Raw genomic sequence first — 18,032 nt, 5'->3', positions numbered from 1 at the left:
TGTGTTAAATACCCATATTGATGATTCTAGAATCAAACATGAATGTAACTTTATATATCGTTCTTGGTTTAGTGGCACATTTTGGGAAGAGAATTCCAGAATACAGGTTCGTTAAATTTTCCCATCAGTAGGTTGACTTGCTCTTATGTGTTTTCCTCATAGTGTCTTGCCTTAATTGAAATGGCCTACTTATATACTTTTCGTTACAATTTCAGTCTTTTCTAGTAAGTGCTGCACCACTTTCTTTTACAGAATAAAACAGAAAAATAAATGTGTTTACTAAACAGTAGAGTGTTTAGTTAAATTCAGAAAGATTGCTTCTACTTCATAACATTTTTATTACGTCCTTTTTCATGCACAAGATAAATTTGTTCTTCTGTTAACACATGGTTTGAGCATATATGAGGACAAAAATCCTGCTTTTTTTTCTAACAATTGGGATTGGCTTTGTAATTTTACGTCTTACACTTGTGTCTATTTTTCTAAGTGATCTTGTCCTCTGGTCACAAAATGTGTCTCCAAACTTGAAGTCCTATTTATAGTTAGGTTGATATTCTGAATTAAAAATTAAATGGAGGCACATATTTAAATGATACTTGCATTCTAGTTACTAAATAAAACCTAAATGTCTTAATTTTTTCTGATATCCGAATTATGTATTTATCTTAGGATCTAGACTTGACGTGAAAGCAAGTTTCAACACATACAGAATCTTCCTATGTCTTTACCTTTGTGACTTTAACCTAGGCCTAGTGTAAATTAGGTAGTAACACAAAAAAATACTAGTCCCTTTGAAAGCCAAGATAAATAAACCGAAAATAGTTACCTGGTTTAGCACAGTTCAAACCATACTAAACTTTTTTTTTTATGATTGGTCTGAGCCTGTGTGCATACATTGTTAGCCTTGCATATGAAGGGTTGAGGAGAATTTAGGATGTGTTTCAGTTCTGATACCAGTGATTGTAAGATTATTATAGAGTTGTACTGGTATCTCTCAGTTTTTAAATACTGTCTCTAACTGGAAAAGTTGAACAAGTCTGTTAGCAGTAATCTGCTAAATTTGTATTCTCTACAGAAAGTATATGCAAATGCAACTTGCAGTTGCAGAAAAAACTTTTTAAAATGGAATTCTTATGAAAGATACAAATGCATAAACTATTTTTTTTTTTTTATGTTAGGAATTATTACATGCTTGTATTGGACATGTGCAAAAGTATCCTGAGTTCTACACGCTCCAGGAGATCATTAGTATCATGGGAGGAAAGTTTCATACACAGTTGACCTTTAGGCTGGAAAAAAATCTTCTTGCAATGGTAATATCTTACGTATACATATTGTTTTGGTGTTATTTTCAGATAAGTAGAATTACATCTGGATAGTCTTATGCAAGGATTCAGGTTTTTTTACAAGTAGTATGTAATGCTTGGGTTAGGGGTTGTAATTCATAATTAAAATCGTTAATGAAAACGTTAATGAAATTATTTTTGCAGTAAGGCTGTTAACACCCTTCACCGTATGTTTGCAATAAAAAGCTTACATTACGAGTATATTTTTTTAATATAACACTAACTTTATAATGCACCTGCACAAATTCTTAATATTTTTCATTATAAGAAGTGCAATGTTGGGTCAGCGTGATTTCAGTTAAAGCTGTTTTCTCATCCTGCTTGATTTCTTCAAGGGTACAGCAAGACGTGGTAAAACAGATTTCCCTACCATGCCTGTTCAACTGCCCACAGATTATAAAACTGTTACATCTATTATAACTCCAGGAAAAAAGGCTTCTATTATGCACAATGTAGGTAACCTTTTTATTGTCATTTTTAAGGCATATTTTGTAGAGAAGAGCAATTTGGTCCTTTTTATGTGGCAGCATTAAGTTTCTTCTTTTTTTTTTTTTTTCCTAGTCTTACACATCTTGTAGCATAGGAACATATAACGTATCATTATTTGTTTAGTGTTTCATTTATAGCAATCACACTGCCCTCTTCAAAAGTTGGGTTATTACCTTTTGGACCTAGCGCGTCTTGAAGGGACTTCCTCTGTTCCCTCAATGAAAGATTAGAGAGGTCCTTAAATTGGAACAGACTGTCTGTGAAATCTAGATAGAATTGTTTACTACAGTGGTGTTCCTTTTAAACTTTGCTTTGCAATTTCTAAGCTGGCCTCTGTGTGTGTGAGTGTGTATACATAGAATGAATGCGTGTAGGTGTAAAGGCTTCTGATTTAAGAAAGAAGTCCTGAGGGTAAGAAGAAATATTTTAGACTGTCTAGTCTTCTGAAAAGTCAATTAGGTTATCCTACCCTGGGAATTTCTTTTGCTAAACAGCATAAACTCAATTTCTGAGTTGAACAATTTTTATATTCCATTCCACCTTGCTGTTAAATATCTGATGTTTCTGTTTGTGTTCTTCCACAGAGGAAAATCAATGAGTTTTTCATTCTGTAGAATTTGGTTTTTGTGACTGTTTATTCCAGCTAATTTGTTATCCACTAATTTAAGGAGTTTGTTCACATATCAAAACCCAAACTTTCAACAGAGGTGCAGTGATTGCAAAGATTTTGCTTAAGAAAGTAGCAGAGGTGACACAGGAGAATGATATATATACCTCAAGAGATGTTATAGCTATAAACAGAGAATATCTCTGATGATGTCTCAGGTGGCAGAAAAAAGAGCATAGCTAGATTTTTCTTATTTCTCTCTCATGGTCCTCAGTGCTCCTGGGCTTCTGTTATCTTCTTAGTCCTTGATGTTCTCCTCCCACCTCGTGAGCATTCCCAGCCTCTTCTTTTCCTGGAAACCTGTATTCATAATGTTTAATAATTTTATCATTTCAGTTCTGAATTTCTATTCTTCATGGGTTTTGTATTTGTTTTAAGATTCTTTATATGTAATCTGTATTCAAACAATTGCGCCATTTTAACCATACTTTAATGTTAGATGTCTTTATTGTGCTATTACTCGTAAGAAGATCTGTAATATATGTGTGAGTGAATCTGTGGTTGTTTTTTTTTAATTCTGCAATGCACTCCTATATTTCACGATGATCCAAATTCCTATTCAGCCTAGTAATTCCGATTAATAAGAATGAACTGAAAGATACAAGTTAAGAAGATATATTTTCTCATGCTGCAAGGTGGATGCATAAGATTCAGCCAAAAACCTTAAGGGGAATTCTTTGCTTTTTCATTTGATTCTGAAGCCTGGCACTCTGGTGGTATTTGGGCTTGAGGGGGGGAGAGGGGGGTGTTAATCCATATTTGTTTGGGTTTGGGGTTTTTCTTATGAATTTAAATTTATGTGTGTCTTTCTTAAAAACCTTTAAATTTTTTTTTTTTTTCTGTTCAGGATATTAGTTCAGATTCAAATGCAGAAAAACTTGCTTTGAAATACTGTCCTCAAGTTGTTTTAAGTAATCAATCATTATTTACTTTACTGAATAATCATGGACTAAACTACAAGGAACAATGGGAAATTCCAGTTTGTATTAAAATGATCCCTGTTGCAGGTATAGTATGGTTTTGTTATTAAAATTATGTTTTTGTCCAGGAAGATCTTAATATATTCTCATAATCCTTTTCGAGCTGACTGAAGAACAGGAAATTAGAAAATCCAGTAAACCAACTGCGAGAAGGTAGAAGGTACTCTGGTTTAGTTCATACGATAATAGATTAGTTTAATTGTGGTTTTATTTAAAAAAGAAAGAAGATAAGGTTAATGGAAATCATAATTGTAATTATAAGCTCAGATTTCTACCTTTTCCGAAGAAACGGCACTCTAGAATGCAGCTGTAAGAAAATAGCTTCTCTTAAGTACTTCCATGTTTTTAATTTAAGGAATCAATCAAAGTAAGAAAATTTGACTTTTTAGTTCACACACCTTAAAGGGCAAAAATCTGAAGTTAATAGTTTTCAGTTGTTGTGTGGTAAGGAGTCAGGGACCTTTGTGTTGTAAAGAAAAACGTTGAGTTTAATCGAAGTTACTGTAAAAAAAGAGCTTTAAAAAAAATCCATTGCTATAGTTTGTCCTCTGCTTTCAAGGAGGAAAGCTGCTGGCAAGGTCATTTCATAGTTTTCTACACCTTGTTCCACCTTGTTGCTGAGAATAGTAACAACCTCTAGAGGTATCACCATGAACGTTGAATTTGGACATACAGCTATTTTCCACTTGTGGGAGGGGGGAATCAGTTAAATGTCCTTTTGCTTTTCAAAACTGTAAATTCTGCTCCTTAGAAAGAAAACAACTGCATGAAGCTGTTAAAATTATCAAGTGAACTGATTTCAATAAGCTAAAAAAGAGAAGTTCTGAAGTTTCATGAAAAGACAAAGAGCAAACATTTTCTGGAATTAAAAGGACCTATTTACATCATAGAATAATGAATAAATAATTAATGTCCATGGAGATCACCTTCCCATTTGCAACAAAAAATGTTTTGAATAAACTGTTTAACTCATCTGAATGCTATACTTTAGTTGTCAAGCACTCCATCAGTAATATAAATATAGATTTCCTCTCGTTAATTTTTTTTAAATACACTAAGGTTTTTTTCCATGATGAATATTTATAATGGTTGTTGTCTTGGAATGTCCGTGTTGTGTGTATTTCACACAAATTTGTATAGCAGACTTCTGGATAGTAGAAAGCAAGCTGTCAAATATCTGCAAGTCTTACAAATTTTGCACTTTCCTACATGAAATTAAATTACTTTATCTGTAAAGATATGCCTGACTCCTTTTATATCAGCTTTACAGTTTTTAAACTTAATTTTTAGACCCAAAGTTAACATCTAAAGGGCATTCAGAATATGTTAGCAATATATACTGTTTCTTGAAGGGTTTCTCATCTCCTTCCTTTTCCACATTACCTGTAACCCGCCTCTTACATTAATGATATTTTTTTCATCCACAGATAATTTTTTTCTAAAACAGAGATAGTATGTTCACCATGTGCCTTTGCTTTCTGTATAACATTGGGCAGGGTATTGCTGTTGTTTTGGGATGAATCTATGAATGATTCATGTGTAAGTGTGTTAAGGTGTAAACAAAGGAGTGGGGCAGCAGAGCCCAGACATAGTTACTGATTAGAAGAAATACAAACTGCAGCCATTGCTTTCGTGCAATGAAACTTAAAAAAAAAAAAAAATCTTTTTGGAAAACAGAATACATGTGATGATATAATGCATTATAAGGAATGAAGAGTCCTAAATTCTTATTTTACAAATTCTCTATTTATAACTGTATTTAAAATATGATCGACTGTTAATGTGGTGTGTATTGCTGCTGCAGGATCCTAATAATTCACACTGTACCTGGACTTACTTTTATTTTCTGTCATTAATGAATGAGAGGATAGTTTTTCATTTCTTCTAGTGTGAATGTGGAATGGATTTGACCATAATTGGAAGTTAAAATATTTATTATTTAAATTATACAACAATCTTTTTTCCTTTAATTGAATATATACTCAATCTCTTTCTGTTCTTGAAAAGGTAGCAAACCAGCTAAAGTGGTTTATGTTGATTCACCCCTGCTAAGAAAGGAAATGACAGTAAGGGAGAGGAACCAAATCTTCCATGACATTCCAATGGACTTCCTAGCAACCAAAATGTCTTATGTTTCAATTTCTGATGTGTCGATGGACAAACCAGCTGAGGACAGTCTGTTTCAGTGGGATGTATGTAGCTTCACCTCTTCTTAAAAACAAACAAACAAAACCAAAAACCTATGTTATAATTCCTAAGTTACTTGTTCCGTGATAATGAAGGAAAATTTAGGTTTCTTGTTGGTAGTTTTTCTACTGCTGAGTTATGGACCCTGTGTTTTAAAATGTCTAGTTCCTTTAAATGCTTCTATTACATTGGCATCTCAGCTTTAATGTTTGCTTCATTAAAATGTATTTTGATCAGTTTATTTAAGTGGGAAAAGTTTTATGGACTTTATTTCTCTTTTGAAAGACCTTTCAACTCTTAGGACTTAAGATATTCCGTGTTAAACACAGGAATTTTTTTTTTTTTTCCAAGTTTTGCCCCTCTCTCCCAACAGTCAAAATATGAATAGTAGAACATTTTTCATGTTTTCAATTTGACAATGTCTTGTTTGTGATTAACACATTCTATTTCTTGGTTTGTTTGAATTTTTTTTTTAATATTATTATTTTTTTTCTTCCCTGTGTTAAGATGTCTTCTGATACCTACCAGTACAGGAAGATTCCTCTTCCAGATGACACAGGGATGGACTTTGATGATGATGTTACAGAACTGGAAACGTTTGGAGCAACTGTCAAGCTCTCAAGAACTTCTAAAATGGAAAGTGCTTTTCCTACAGTTAGTAACACTGCTAAAGTTTTATCACATGGCCTAAAAATGTGGAAAAAAAATACATCCACCATAAACAGTGGAGGTGAAGAAGAGAAAAACACCATTTCTGAACAAGGAGTTTCAGCATGTGCCAGCATGCAGCTTCCATCATTAGATGGCATTCTGTGCTTCAGCCCTGAAGAAGATTCATCTTGTAAAAGCTTTAATTCGGAGGAGGTAGGACTGAACAAAGCACAGCATGCCATGACCAAAGAAGTATCAGGCAATGAAACAAAATTAAATACTCTATCTAATGCTGTTAGTTACAAGAAAGAGTCTGACGACACACAAAAAAATGAGACTTACACTTCTTTGTGCAGTAGTGACACAGATGAAGAGCGTTTGATAATTGATACAGAATGTAAAAACACTGATTGTTGCAAAACAACTGTAGCAAACACTGTTTCTCATACCTCAGCAGAGGCTGCCAAATCACCTTCCCCCACCCAGATTCCATCAGCAAGCATGACTGATTGTTCAGATATCATGGATCAGGGAAAAAATGCCTCCAGAAAGCCTACAAGAAAGTTGTCCAAAGAATTTGATCCTGTCGGACAGATTTTGAAAATGCAAACTGAACTTCTCAAGTCACCTTCCCAAAAAGCTCATGAGCAGCCAGTGGTGAGCTGTGATAATTCTAATGCTACACCAGCCCATGTGTCTCAATCTCCAAAACCATTGGTGACCTCCAGCACAGACAATGTGCCAGCCCCTACCTCAAATCCCAACGGCTCATCTAGAAATACCTGGACTTGGCTTTTTCAGGGAGTGCCAAAGAGTAAGTAATTGTGTTCGTTGTGTAAGGAGTAAAATTTCAAATTTTCAGTAAAATTTAACAGAAAAACGTTTTAACTCCTTCATCTGAAGAACGTCCTAATAGTGCCTCTGTTATATTTATTTAGAGATGTGACTTAATTATTTTTTTTTTAACAATACCTTCTCTGTGTGAGAATTACTGTCTTGCACATGTAAGGGAGCATTTTAGGAGCTGTTTGTCCACAGAGGTGAATGTGAAATATTGTTTTACTTTAGAGAAACAAAAAGTTGTTATACACAAGGTTGTTACGCAAGGAAAATAAATCATCTGGTAGTGAAATGAGTTACTTTTCCACAGAAATTCAAGTATTTGAGTAGTCTGGTCTGCAAAAATAGTTTCCTGTCAATCAGAAATGGAATTATTTTACATTTTCTGTAGAAGAAAAATGTAATCAAATTATGCAATTAAAACTTGAAAGAAAACTTCAAATTTGTGTGTCTAAGTTCTGAGATTCCCAGTTCAGTTGCTGTTTCTTAGCTCCTAGCAATCTGTTAGAGAAGACTAATGAGGACTCACTACAAGCCACCTCTCCAAGTGTTTAGGTATTTAGCTGGAAATTGAACCTATGCTACACCCAGACCTCAACTAAGAACTAGAAGTCTTGAAGATCCTAAGGACCATGAACTTAGAGGTTTTTCTCACATGCCTGCGTTGCTTCTGAGCTCTGAACAACTGAAGTCAGAAGCACTTTATTGTGTTCGGTAAATTGACAGGAAACCAGGCAGGTTGCATCAGGACAGATAACTCTTTTTCTCAAATATTTAATTTCAATTAATCAATGCTTTTTGGTGGGAAAACATGTTTCGCTGGTGTTTTCTGACTAGCTGTGCATTTGATCACATAGGAATTAATTACTTAATCTGTAATGGAAACAGTTAACACAACTAATTGTGTTTTAGTTGAAATTGTGTTATCGCTTCCTACATTCTTAGTGATTTAACTGAATTTTAGTAGTCACTAAAAGACCATGTCTCGTTCCTCAGTTTGAAAGGTTGAGCAGCATGGTACTCTTTCTATTTCTCCTTCTCTTAAAAAGCCAGAGTATGGAATTCAGGTGTTTGATAATAGAAACTTTTCTTTTTTCCCAATAGAGGTAGTGAAACCAACATCACCAAGATGCTGAAGTGTGACTGAAAGAATAGAAAGCATAATTCTACAAATTGGAAGTTCTGTAGCAAGCTGATAAACCTTTATGCATGTCTTTTTTGCGGAAAGCCAGAACTAAGTTAAATATTTTCCTAACAGAAAATTATTTCTGGTCACTTGGATAATATCTCACACAGTATACATTTATTCAAAGATGCACGTAAACTCTAAATTTAATGATAAATGTATTAATTCGTAGCACTACAGCAATACCTATTGGTAGTTGCAGTTTTGCAACTACTATTGGTAGTTGCCGTTTTGACACATATTTCCACATATCTGCAGGACAAAAATCAGAACTGAATAAATTTTCAATAAATAATCTTAAACAAGTTGGACTTTATTCTTGTTTATTTTAAATGTTTTGTTAAAATATCTCTAAGGGATGTTTGTTAACCTACCTCAAAGCTGCACTTGGAGATCTAATAAGTGTTTCTTTTGATCTGCTAGTATTGAAATTGAAGTTGAAGCAAACTCAGTTTGGAACAGAAGCTTATGCTAGCATCCAAACCTGAGGCTTGAGTTATTTCAGTAACTGATAAATGGATGGCAGGTCTCAGGAGGCATTCACTGTAAATAAAATTTTTGTCTCCTTTGTGCTGAGTGACCATGGCTTAAAAACCAGCCTTTGAACTCCATTTGTACAAGAATGGAGTCTAACAGCTCTGTTTAAGAAATTTAATGATTAGGATAAAATATGTGGAATACTTAAAAATATACTCATTAAAAGTTATAGTGGACATTTTCCAAATTTAATTTTTTTTAATACATAAGTGACTTCTTGTGCCTAATGAGACTGTTTTCACCCCAAAATCTTAGGAAACAAAACAGATCCTATTTAAAAATTTAAAAATCTGCTGCAAGAGGAAAAAAACTAACTAGCTTCATGGTAAAGAATGTGCTAGCTTGTCATTTTCTGGTTTATTTATTTTCTATAGGAAAGCTGCCAAATGAACTTCAGATGCTTGAAGAAGACCCTTCAGAGTATAAAGCACCTGAGGATGGCAACCTTGTGTATAAGCTATTCAGTTTGAATGATCTGTTGTTACTTGTGCGCTGCAGTGTGCAAAAAGTGAAACCATTGCCACGATACCATAAAAAGAAAAAAGCCCAAAAGGTACAGATTTTGCTGTTAGCTTTTTTGTTTTGGTTTGGTTTTTTAAACAGTTGTGCTCAGCTGGCATCTCTGGGATTCCCAGTCCTTCAGAGCATTTGTGTTTTCACTCGGACAATTAGTACATTTAATTGTAACTCTACAGTGTGTGTCTTCTTTAAGTAAATATTTGCTGTAGGATAATATGCACAGATAATTATACTTACGTAAACTAATGTCAATTTGAACTACTCTTAAAAGTTAATGCAGTAATTAGGTTTTTGGCCCAAGGCTTTGAGAATGTTCGTGATCATAAATACTTTCAAGCAGGACTCAGCCTTGCTATCATATGTAGTTAAGCAGAGAAACAGGAGGTAGCATGAACAACAGAGTACACATTTAAAGATAAAAAGAGATCCTATTCATTCTGCTTGAAAAGACTATGGTATACATACTGGCAAATAGTTTGTCTTGAGGAATAAAATGCTTTAAATGCAAGTGTAATCCAAATATTCCTTGTAACATCAGAAGAAGGAAAGCTTATTCTGGAATCCTTGGTAATCTGTTATTTTGTCAAGAGTCCTCTGAATCATTCAAGAAATTTGATGTGGTGTCTCCCTCCCCAGAATACCAGAATTATGGTAGGCAGGCATTTTGTGAGGTGTTCATGCTTTGTTGAAATGGAAATAGATCTGTGTAACTCTGATTACTAGCTAAGATTCCAGGCTTGGAATCTTATTTTGAGGAAATACTATCTCTCTGCTATTGATCCACTGCTTATAAATGCCTGTTAATAGCTGCTTAGTTAATCAGAAACTGAGCACTGTTTATTTTTTTTAAATTCCTGCTGAAATTTAAACTGTGATGTGTCAGTGAGAAGAGGCTTATATTTTCTCTGTTAGTGTTAACATGCAAAGGTTAGCCTCCGATTTCAAATGAGAGTCCAAACATTAGGCTCTGATTTCAAGTGAGATTCTGACAAGGGAAATAAATGCCAGGATTCCACTAATAATAAGCAAATCAGAAATATAATAATGTACTTTTTCTTAAATTCCTGCAGAGGGCAGTAGAGCATAGAAGTGTGAACTTCAAATTAATTTAGTTGCATGGAAAAATTACTTAGTGGCAAAATTTTATTATTTGTAAAAGCTTGCCTAGGCTTTTTTTTTTGTCCATTTCACCTTCCCCTATATAGAGTCTCTGTAGTCCGAAGTTTGTACTGTGGGTTTCATAGAATGTGAGCCATCACACAAAACTTGTGAAATGTCTTTGTTGCTTCAGCTGTAGTGGAAGACTATGATGATTATCAGCTACAGAATGTAGTTCAATTGTGGACATTTTTTGGACAGCGAGTGCTGATTTTTCTTGCATCTTCACTTTTATAGCTTACTCCAATGTTCCTGTTGCCAAAACTAGAATACCAAGCCTATTATGGTGTCGAAGCTCTTACAGAAAGTGAAGTATGTCAGTTGTGGACAGAGAGTATGTTGCATTCTGAATGCTTATTTTATATTGGTAAGTTCATGTGTTGATTTTTGCTTAAGAAACATGTATGTCTGAATATTTATAGAATAACAGAAGAGAAAAATATTTATTAAAGGTATATTCCATATGTCCTTATTTATTTTAACTTATTTTAACTTTAACTAATTTGGGTTTTCACTTTTATCTTAAATAAGCGCTTTGTCTAAAATTTTCTGTTGGGTGGTGAATGAGGTTATTTCAACTTTGGTTTTAGATTAATAGCATCCCGTAATCTTTGTTTTCAAGAACTGCATTTATTTGCCTTTCAAAGACAAATGTGTCTCTGTAAGTGTGAGTTTAACTCTCTGAAGTTAGTCATCTTCATGACTTAAAGTATCTTTGGTTTTTGAGGGTGGTTTGTTTTAATGAGTCGTACAACATGAATTATTTTATTGCAGGAGTGGTAAAAATATTTATTGATGAAATGTGAGCTATAAATATATCTTATCATTTTGTGAAATAATTTTAAATGAATTTGTTATTACCTACCAAAATAGAAAATGAACAGAGGATCAGGTATGTGGCTGAGAGGATACTTATTCCTTGGCCTTTGAGCTTACAGTATGGGAAAAGGTCAAATGTTACTTATTTTTCTTTGAAAACTAGCAATAATGATCATATTTCTACACTAATAACATGTAGACAGATAAGATACAAGAGAATGAGGAAAAACAAGCAACATAGGGCTAAACCAAGTTCTGTCGTTCAGAAATAAGAGAAATTACATGCTTTGGAAACAGTGTACATGTGTGTCTCATCTAAGGTACTGGAAATAAATTTCTGGTTTTGCAGAAATGAAATTCCTAACAGGAAGAAAAAAAATACATACCATAAGTTTATTGAAAACTTCTTTCCATAGCTATGATATTCCTCAGGAGTTCTGAACACTGGATGATCTTACTTAAACACATTTTCCTGGTTTTCCATTGTCTGTATCTAACTGATCCATGAAATTTAATTTCCTAATATGTGATATGACTTGAAACATCCCTGTCAAAGGGATGGTCTTGATACTCCCTGTCCTGTATAATGCAGCAGATGGAAACAGGAAATAATGTAATAGAATCTATGAATGTGAAGTAACATACATTCAGTGAGAATGAAGCAGGAGACTACATCTGTCATGTAGAAGAGATGACAACTGTAATTCAGAGCACAGAAAATAAAAAGGCAATAAAGCAGGGATAAAAAGCATGGAAATGTTAGCAGAAGGATATCTTACTTATAAAGGCCATTTATCCAAAATCGCATAAACCAAGCACACTAGGAATGCAGCGTTATAAGGAAAGTGTCACTAATAAATGTCCAATAGAAAATGCTGTATTTATGTTTGTACAGTGACATTTTAAACGTCAGGAAAGTTCATGTCTATTAGAATACATATGTTCTGTAGAGAAATGAAAGTGGTGCATATAAAGAACGTGGACAGGTTATTTTAACAATCCTTTTAGTATATGGAGAGCTCTCTGACACCAATTATCTTGTAATTAATAAGGTTTTAAAAGGGAGAATCTGCAACAAATGGTTAGTCAAAACGCATTTTAGAATATGTTTGGCACTTGCCACAGAATGAGGGCAATCCTGTTTGTACAGTGAATGAATGTTCTGCACTGGGGACTGCCTCACTTTCCTGTTGTAGAAAAAATTCTCTGTTTTTTATGGTTGTTATGGCAGCAGCTGTGGCATGTGGTTGCCTAACCTTTCCACTTTTGCACTGAATTACACTTTTGCTGTTGGTGGCTCACATCAGAATGCTAGTTTAGAAATGCTGAGTTCTCTCTTTCCTAATTTTTACATACAAACTTTGATAGAATGAAGAATTCTAGCATAGAATTATAAGGTTTATTTGAAATTTAATATATTTGAGGTGATAGTTTTGCTGATAGCAGCTATCTTTGTCTGTAGTCCATATTTATTGGAAATTATATTTCTAATTTAAAATTTTAAAAGCAATATTTGCTGTGGTTTTTCCCTTCTAAAAAAATCCTTACAAAGAGATAATTATGCACACAGTTCTCCATTTCTAATTATATCTTAACATACAGTACTTTTTTTTTTTTTTTCCAAACAAGCAGAACAGTATGCTGAATTGCACTGAAATTTGACCCCTGTAGGAAATCTTATCAACATTTTTATTAACATTTCCAGAGTCACAAGCAGTGTGGGGAAATAGTTAAACTGTAGAGAGAGGGCTAATCTGCTTACAGACTACACAAACTGAAAGAATGCACGTTTATCTAATCTCCTATCAGTTACACTATGGCTTGCACATGGAAGTTTGCAGACAGCTCATCCAGCCAACACCCCTTTTTATAGAGGCTCTCAGGAGTGTAGGAGAAAGCAGGATGCGTGCTGCGGGAGTTGTCCTGGCATAAACAGCCATCCCCTTATGATATGGACATTCCTCAGTGTCTCTTTTGTAGGTACCTGCTAGCTGTGAAGTGGGCGCGAAGCGCTAGGCTGGCAGGCTTCAGTGGCCTGGCCTCCAACATGCTCTCTCTGTTTGTGTGCTTGGGAGAAAAAGTCATTGGGATTGAGAAACACTGGTTATTCCGGTGGTGTGTGTTTGTCAGCTCTTGGATATGCTTCTTCCAGCAGCAGACCCTGGGGTCCACAGGGGTTCTTTTGTGTGCTCTGAGGAAGCACAGATTACTGTGGGTTGTCAGTGCCCTGCACAGTAAATTACAGCATGTGGGGCAGGCCCCCTCCCACCACTATTTTAAAAAAAAAAAAGTCTGCTATAAATACAGAGTTGGACTCTCAGCATGTCACCAACTTTTGACAGAATATGTGATTTATTCAGGTAGGCAGACTGGGACTGCAGATTTTTGGTGCTGTAACCAGATTTAACCAAAGTGATTAGTTCTTTTGTAACTAAGCAACGTAGAGATAGGAGCGGGGTAGGCAACACTTTAATGTTGTGTTTGTACATCTATGGCTATGGATGTGCTACTATGCCCAAAGACAATAGGACGAGGAGTACTATGGACATGCTGCTATGTTCCCAGTACAGCCGCAGCCCATCTTGACAAGGAGTTGAGGGGTAGTTAGAATAATTGGTTTGTGTTAGAATAGGAATAAGAGTGCCAAATCATTGTTAGGGACCATGCACCATGAAGAAGGGAAGCAGGTTACATTAGCAAGATGATATTGCGCATGCCCATAAGAAGGGGACAACTAAAGGACACACCTGTACAACCACCAAGGACCACCAGAGACCCCCACGGAAGCCCCTTGGAGTTCAAGGATGCATGTGTAATGACCATGCAAATATGATAATTAGTTCTGGGAAATAGAATGAATATGTACGATCATTCCGGGAAATTTGATGCGTATGTATGTAATTGGACAATATAAGTTTCAGCTGGTGTAACTCGCAGTATGCATGCTAGGTCGAAAAATCCCCCATGCATCCAACGCCGTAACAAAGAATGCCTGGTTCTTAATACTACATTGGTGTTAAGGAGTTCGATTCCCGATTTCGGTGACAGTGCCACCATGTACTTTCTATAGAGGTAGGTAAAAAGACCTATGTGGAAGTAAATGATCCATTTTATGAAAGAGCATGTACCACAGCTTTTAATAGGAAACTCTTACCCTATTCTACTTGGGGATTCTTTGTGCTCTCACTGAGAAATACTGGAAGGTAGCTGTGAAATTGTGCCTTTCAGTTTGTGTTTCTGGGGAGCTGTGAAAAATACAATGTTGCAAGTGTCCTGATTTAGTTAGACAGCTCTTTGCAACAGAAAGCTTTGTCCTGAAACTTCAGGGACAATTTTCTAAGGGTGTTAATATCCCTGTATTATGGACAACTTAAAATAATTCAGATTATAGCACGATCTGAGAAGTCAAGTCTATCTTTCTGCTTACACCAAACACATGATAGCAGTAGTCTTCTTGCTTCCAGGTATTAGATTAATGATAAAGAATGAGACACTCACCCCATTTTAAGTGAACTGTCATGTCCTATAATAAAGGAATTTTTAAATCAACCATAGTAGAGCCATAGACTTATTGCTCTTTTTAAATTTACCCCACAGTCTGAGTGTGAAAGTATGGAACTACTGTTTGAAAACTGTGATCTTACCACTACTAACACAGTACCTACAACTTGAACTCTTGTTCAGACAGTTCTGAGACTGTATAGATCTTAAGTGAAGCCTCTAAAATTGAAGTTTTGAGCATGTAGCAGACCTCTGTGTTAAATTGCTTAGGAGTTCTTGGATCTTGAAAAAACTTAATTCACTGTCTCAACAATCTTTTGTATTGCCAAATAAGTATGGATGGAAAGTTCTTCGGACCTTGGTCTGTGCCCCATAATTGTCCAGCATTGTTCTTCAGTGTTGTGTCGTTCTGTGTGCCTGAGGGAAGAATCTCTTAGCTCAGCACAGTGACTCAGCAACGCTGCCAGCTCAGGACATGAGAAAGAAAACAGAAGTGTAACTGTGGCCTCCTGCAGAAATTGCAAGGTGTGTTAAACTGAATTTTTTATTTTGTATGCTCTCAAAGAAGGTAGTGATTGTTTGCTCAAAAGCAGAGCTATTATCATCAAACACACTTAAGAGTGCTGTCCTCCTCTTGCTAGTAGTGTTGTCCCAAAAAATTGGGGTTTGTTTACCTGGCGTGCAAAATGCCAATACACAAACAGAGCAGAGGTATTTTATTGCATACTTGCGCAGACATGGGTGTCTGTCCCAAGACAGCACACCAAGCTTTCAAATTAACAGTTATTTATATTCAATTTCCTAATACATATGCAGTATTCTTCTGTTAAATTATTTGTTAAAATCTCTTCGCCTAGCATGTAAACTAGTATACATGCTACTGATTTACGTGCTATTCTTCTTCAGCTTCATCATTTGAGTTGGTGGTATAGTTGGGGTAGGTGGTCTGTGAGTTGGTGGTCATGATCTCTCCCTACTGGAATTACCTTTTGCCTAGTTTCCTACCTTTTTGGCAGATCTAAGCAGTTTTTCATGATTTACTAACTAGACTAGTAACACATCAGTTAAACTTCTGCTTTTCGATAGCCACATCCTGCTTATTAGACAAAGGTACATGGTATAAGTTCCTATGGAGATAGGGTAGGGCTCTATAGTGGGTTTCTACAGTGGCTTTTTTTTTTATAGCGGGATGGCCTACACAGCACCAGGCTTGCTGGCGTCTGACGGGATTCATCTTGCTCAAAGGGGAAAGAGAATCTTTGCTCAGGAGCTTGCAGGGCTCATTGACAGAGCTTTAAACTAGACTCGAAGGAGGAGGGGGATAATATCAGGCTTGCCCGAGAGATGCTGAGGGACAATGTGCCACGGTTAGAGGGAGCGGGTGCTAGCGAGGGCACTCAGCCTGTGTCTCTGAGATGTGCGGGGTACGCTGGGGCACAGCTGAAGTTGTACAGAGTTGAGCTAGGGGATACTGAGGCAATAGGAGCCAAGAGGGAAACACCAGTGAAACACCTCAAAGCACTCAAGGGGTGTTCTTCTATGAAGGAGACACGGATGACAGCCCAGTTCAAGTGCCTCCACACCAATGCAAGCAGCATTGGAAGTTGGAAGGAGGAGTTGGAAGCCATTGTACACCAGGAAAACTATGATATGATTGCCACCACGTTTCCGTGGTGGGATGACTTGCACAACTGGAGTGCGGCGATGGATGGCTATAAACTCTTCAGGAGGGATAGGCAAGGCAGGAGAGGCGGTGGGGTAGCCCTGTATGTTAGGGAGTGTTTGGATAATTTAGAGCTTAATGATGGTGATGATAGGGTGGAGTGTCCATGGGTAAGAATCAGGGGGAAGGCCAAGAAGGCAGATATTGTGGTGGGAGTCTGTTACAGACCACCCAACCAGGATGAGGAGACTGACGAACTATTCTATAAGCAGCTGGGAGAAGCCTCACGATCGCTAGCCCTTGTTCTTGTGGGGGACTTCAACCTACCGGATGTCTGCTGGAAATACAATACAGCAGAGAGGAAACAGCCTAGGAGGTTCCTGGAGCGTGTGGCAGATAACTTCCTGACACAGCTGGTGAGTGAGCCAACTAGGGAAGGTGTCCTGCTGGACTTCTTGTTCACGAACAGAGAAGGACTTGTGGGTGATGTGACAGTTGGAGGCTGTCTTGGGCAGAGTGATCATGAAATGATAGAGTTTTTGATTCTTGGAGAAGTGAGGAGGGGGGTCAGCAAAACTGCCACCTTAGACTTCCGGAGGGCAGACTTTGGCCTATTTAGGAGACTGGTTGACAGAGTCCCCTGGGAGGCAGCCCTAAAGGGCAAAGGAGTCCAGGAAGGCTGGACATTATTTAAGGAGGAAGTCCTAAAGGCACAAGAGCAGGCTGTCCCCAGGTGCCAAAAGACGAGCTGGCGGGGAAGAAGACCAGCCTGGCTGAATAGAGAGCTCTGGCTCGAACTCAGGAAAAAGAGGAGAGTCTATGACCTCTGGAAGAAGGGGCAGGCAACTCAGGAGGACTACAAAGGTGTAGCAAGGCTGTGCAGGGAGAAAATTAGAAGGGCCAAAGCTGAGCTAGAGCTCAATCTGGCTGCTGCTGTAAAAGACAACAAAAAATACTTCTTCAAATATATTAGTGGCAAAAGGAGAGCTAAGGAGAATCTCCAGCCCCTAGTAGATGGGGGAGGGAACACAGTGACAAAGGATGAGGAAAAGGCTGAGGTACTTAATGCCTTCTTTGCTTTGGTCTTTAACAGTAAGACCAATTGTTCTCTGGGTTCCCAGCCCCCTGAGTTGGAAGATAGGGATGAGGACCAGAATGGAGCCCCCATAATCCAGGGGGACCTGCTGCACCACTTAGACACTCACAAGTCTATGGGGCCTGATGAGATCCACCCAAGAGTACCAAAGGAACTGGCAGAAGTGCTCACCAAGCCCCTTTCCATCATTTACCAGCAGTCCTGGCTAACTGGGGAGGTCCCTGCTGACTGGAGATTAGCAAATGTGATGCCCATCTACAAGAAGGGCTGGAAGGAGGACCCGGGGAACTACAGGCCTGTCAGCCTGACCTCGGTACCGGGGAAGCTGATGGAGCAGATCATCCTGAGTGCCATCACACAGCATGTAGAGAATAACCAAGGGATCAAGCCCAG

General features: G+C 37.0%; 1 protein-coding gene across 3 annotated transcripts in view; it reads left to right on the top strand.

Annotated features, from left to right (window-relative positions):
* The window catches only part of ICE2 (interactor of little elongation complex ELL subunit 2), a 32,971-nt gene that overhangs the window by 5,795 nt on the left and 9,144 nt on the right, over window positions 1-18,032 (top strand). For 2 of the 3 annotated variants that reach the window (XM_072869833.1, XM_072869834.1), the window contains exons 5-11: window positions 1,179-1,313; window positions 1,682-1,798; window positions 3,350-3,509; window positions 5,490-5,674; window positions 6,177-7,134; window positions 9,258-9,436; window positions 10,798-10,927. In XM_072869833.1, the coding sequence (XP_072725934.1) occupies window positions 1,179-1,313; window positions 1,682-1,798; window positions 3,350-3,509; window positions 5,490-5,674; window positions 6,177-7,134; window positions 9,258-9,436; window positions 10,798-10,927 (1,864 nt within the window). Of the gene's footprint in view, window positions 1-1,178; window positions 1,314-1,681; window positions 1,799-3,349; window positions 3,510-5,489; window positions 5,675-6,176; window positions 7,135-9,257; window positions 9,437-10,797; window positions 10,928-15,277; window positions 15,406-18,032 lie in introns of all 3 variants that reach the window. The other variant, XR_012043761.1, reaches the window with a different exon arrangement.

Source organism: Ciconia boyciana, chromosome 8 (assembly GCF_034638445.1).
Source record: "Ciconia boyciana chromosome 8, ASM3463844v1, whole genome shotgun sequence".
Classification (NCBI taxonomy): domain Eukaryota; kingdom Metazoa; phylum Chordata; class Aves; order Ciconiiformes; family Ciconiidae; genus Ciconia; species Ciconia boyciana.
The sequence above is the reverse complement of the archived record's forward strand: the minus strand, read 5'-3'. Positions and strand labels throughout refer to the sequence as shown.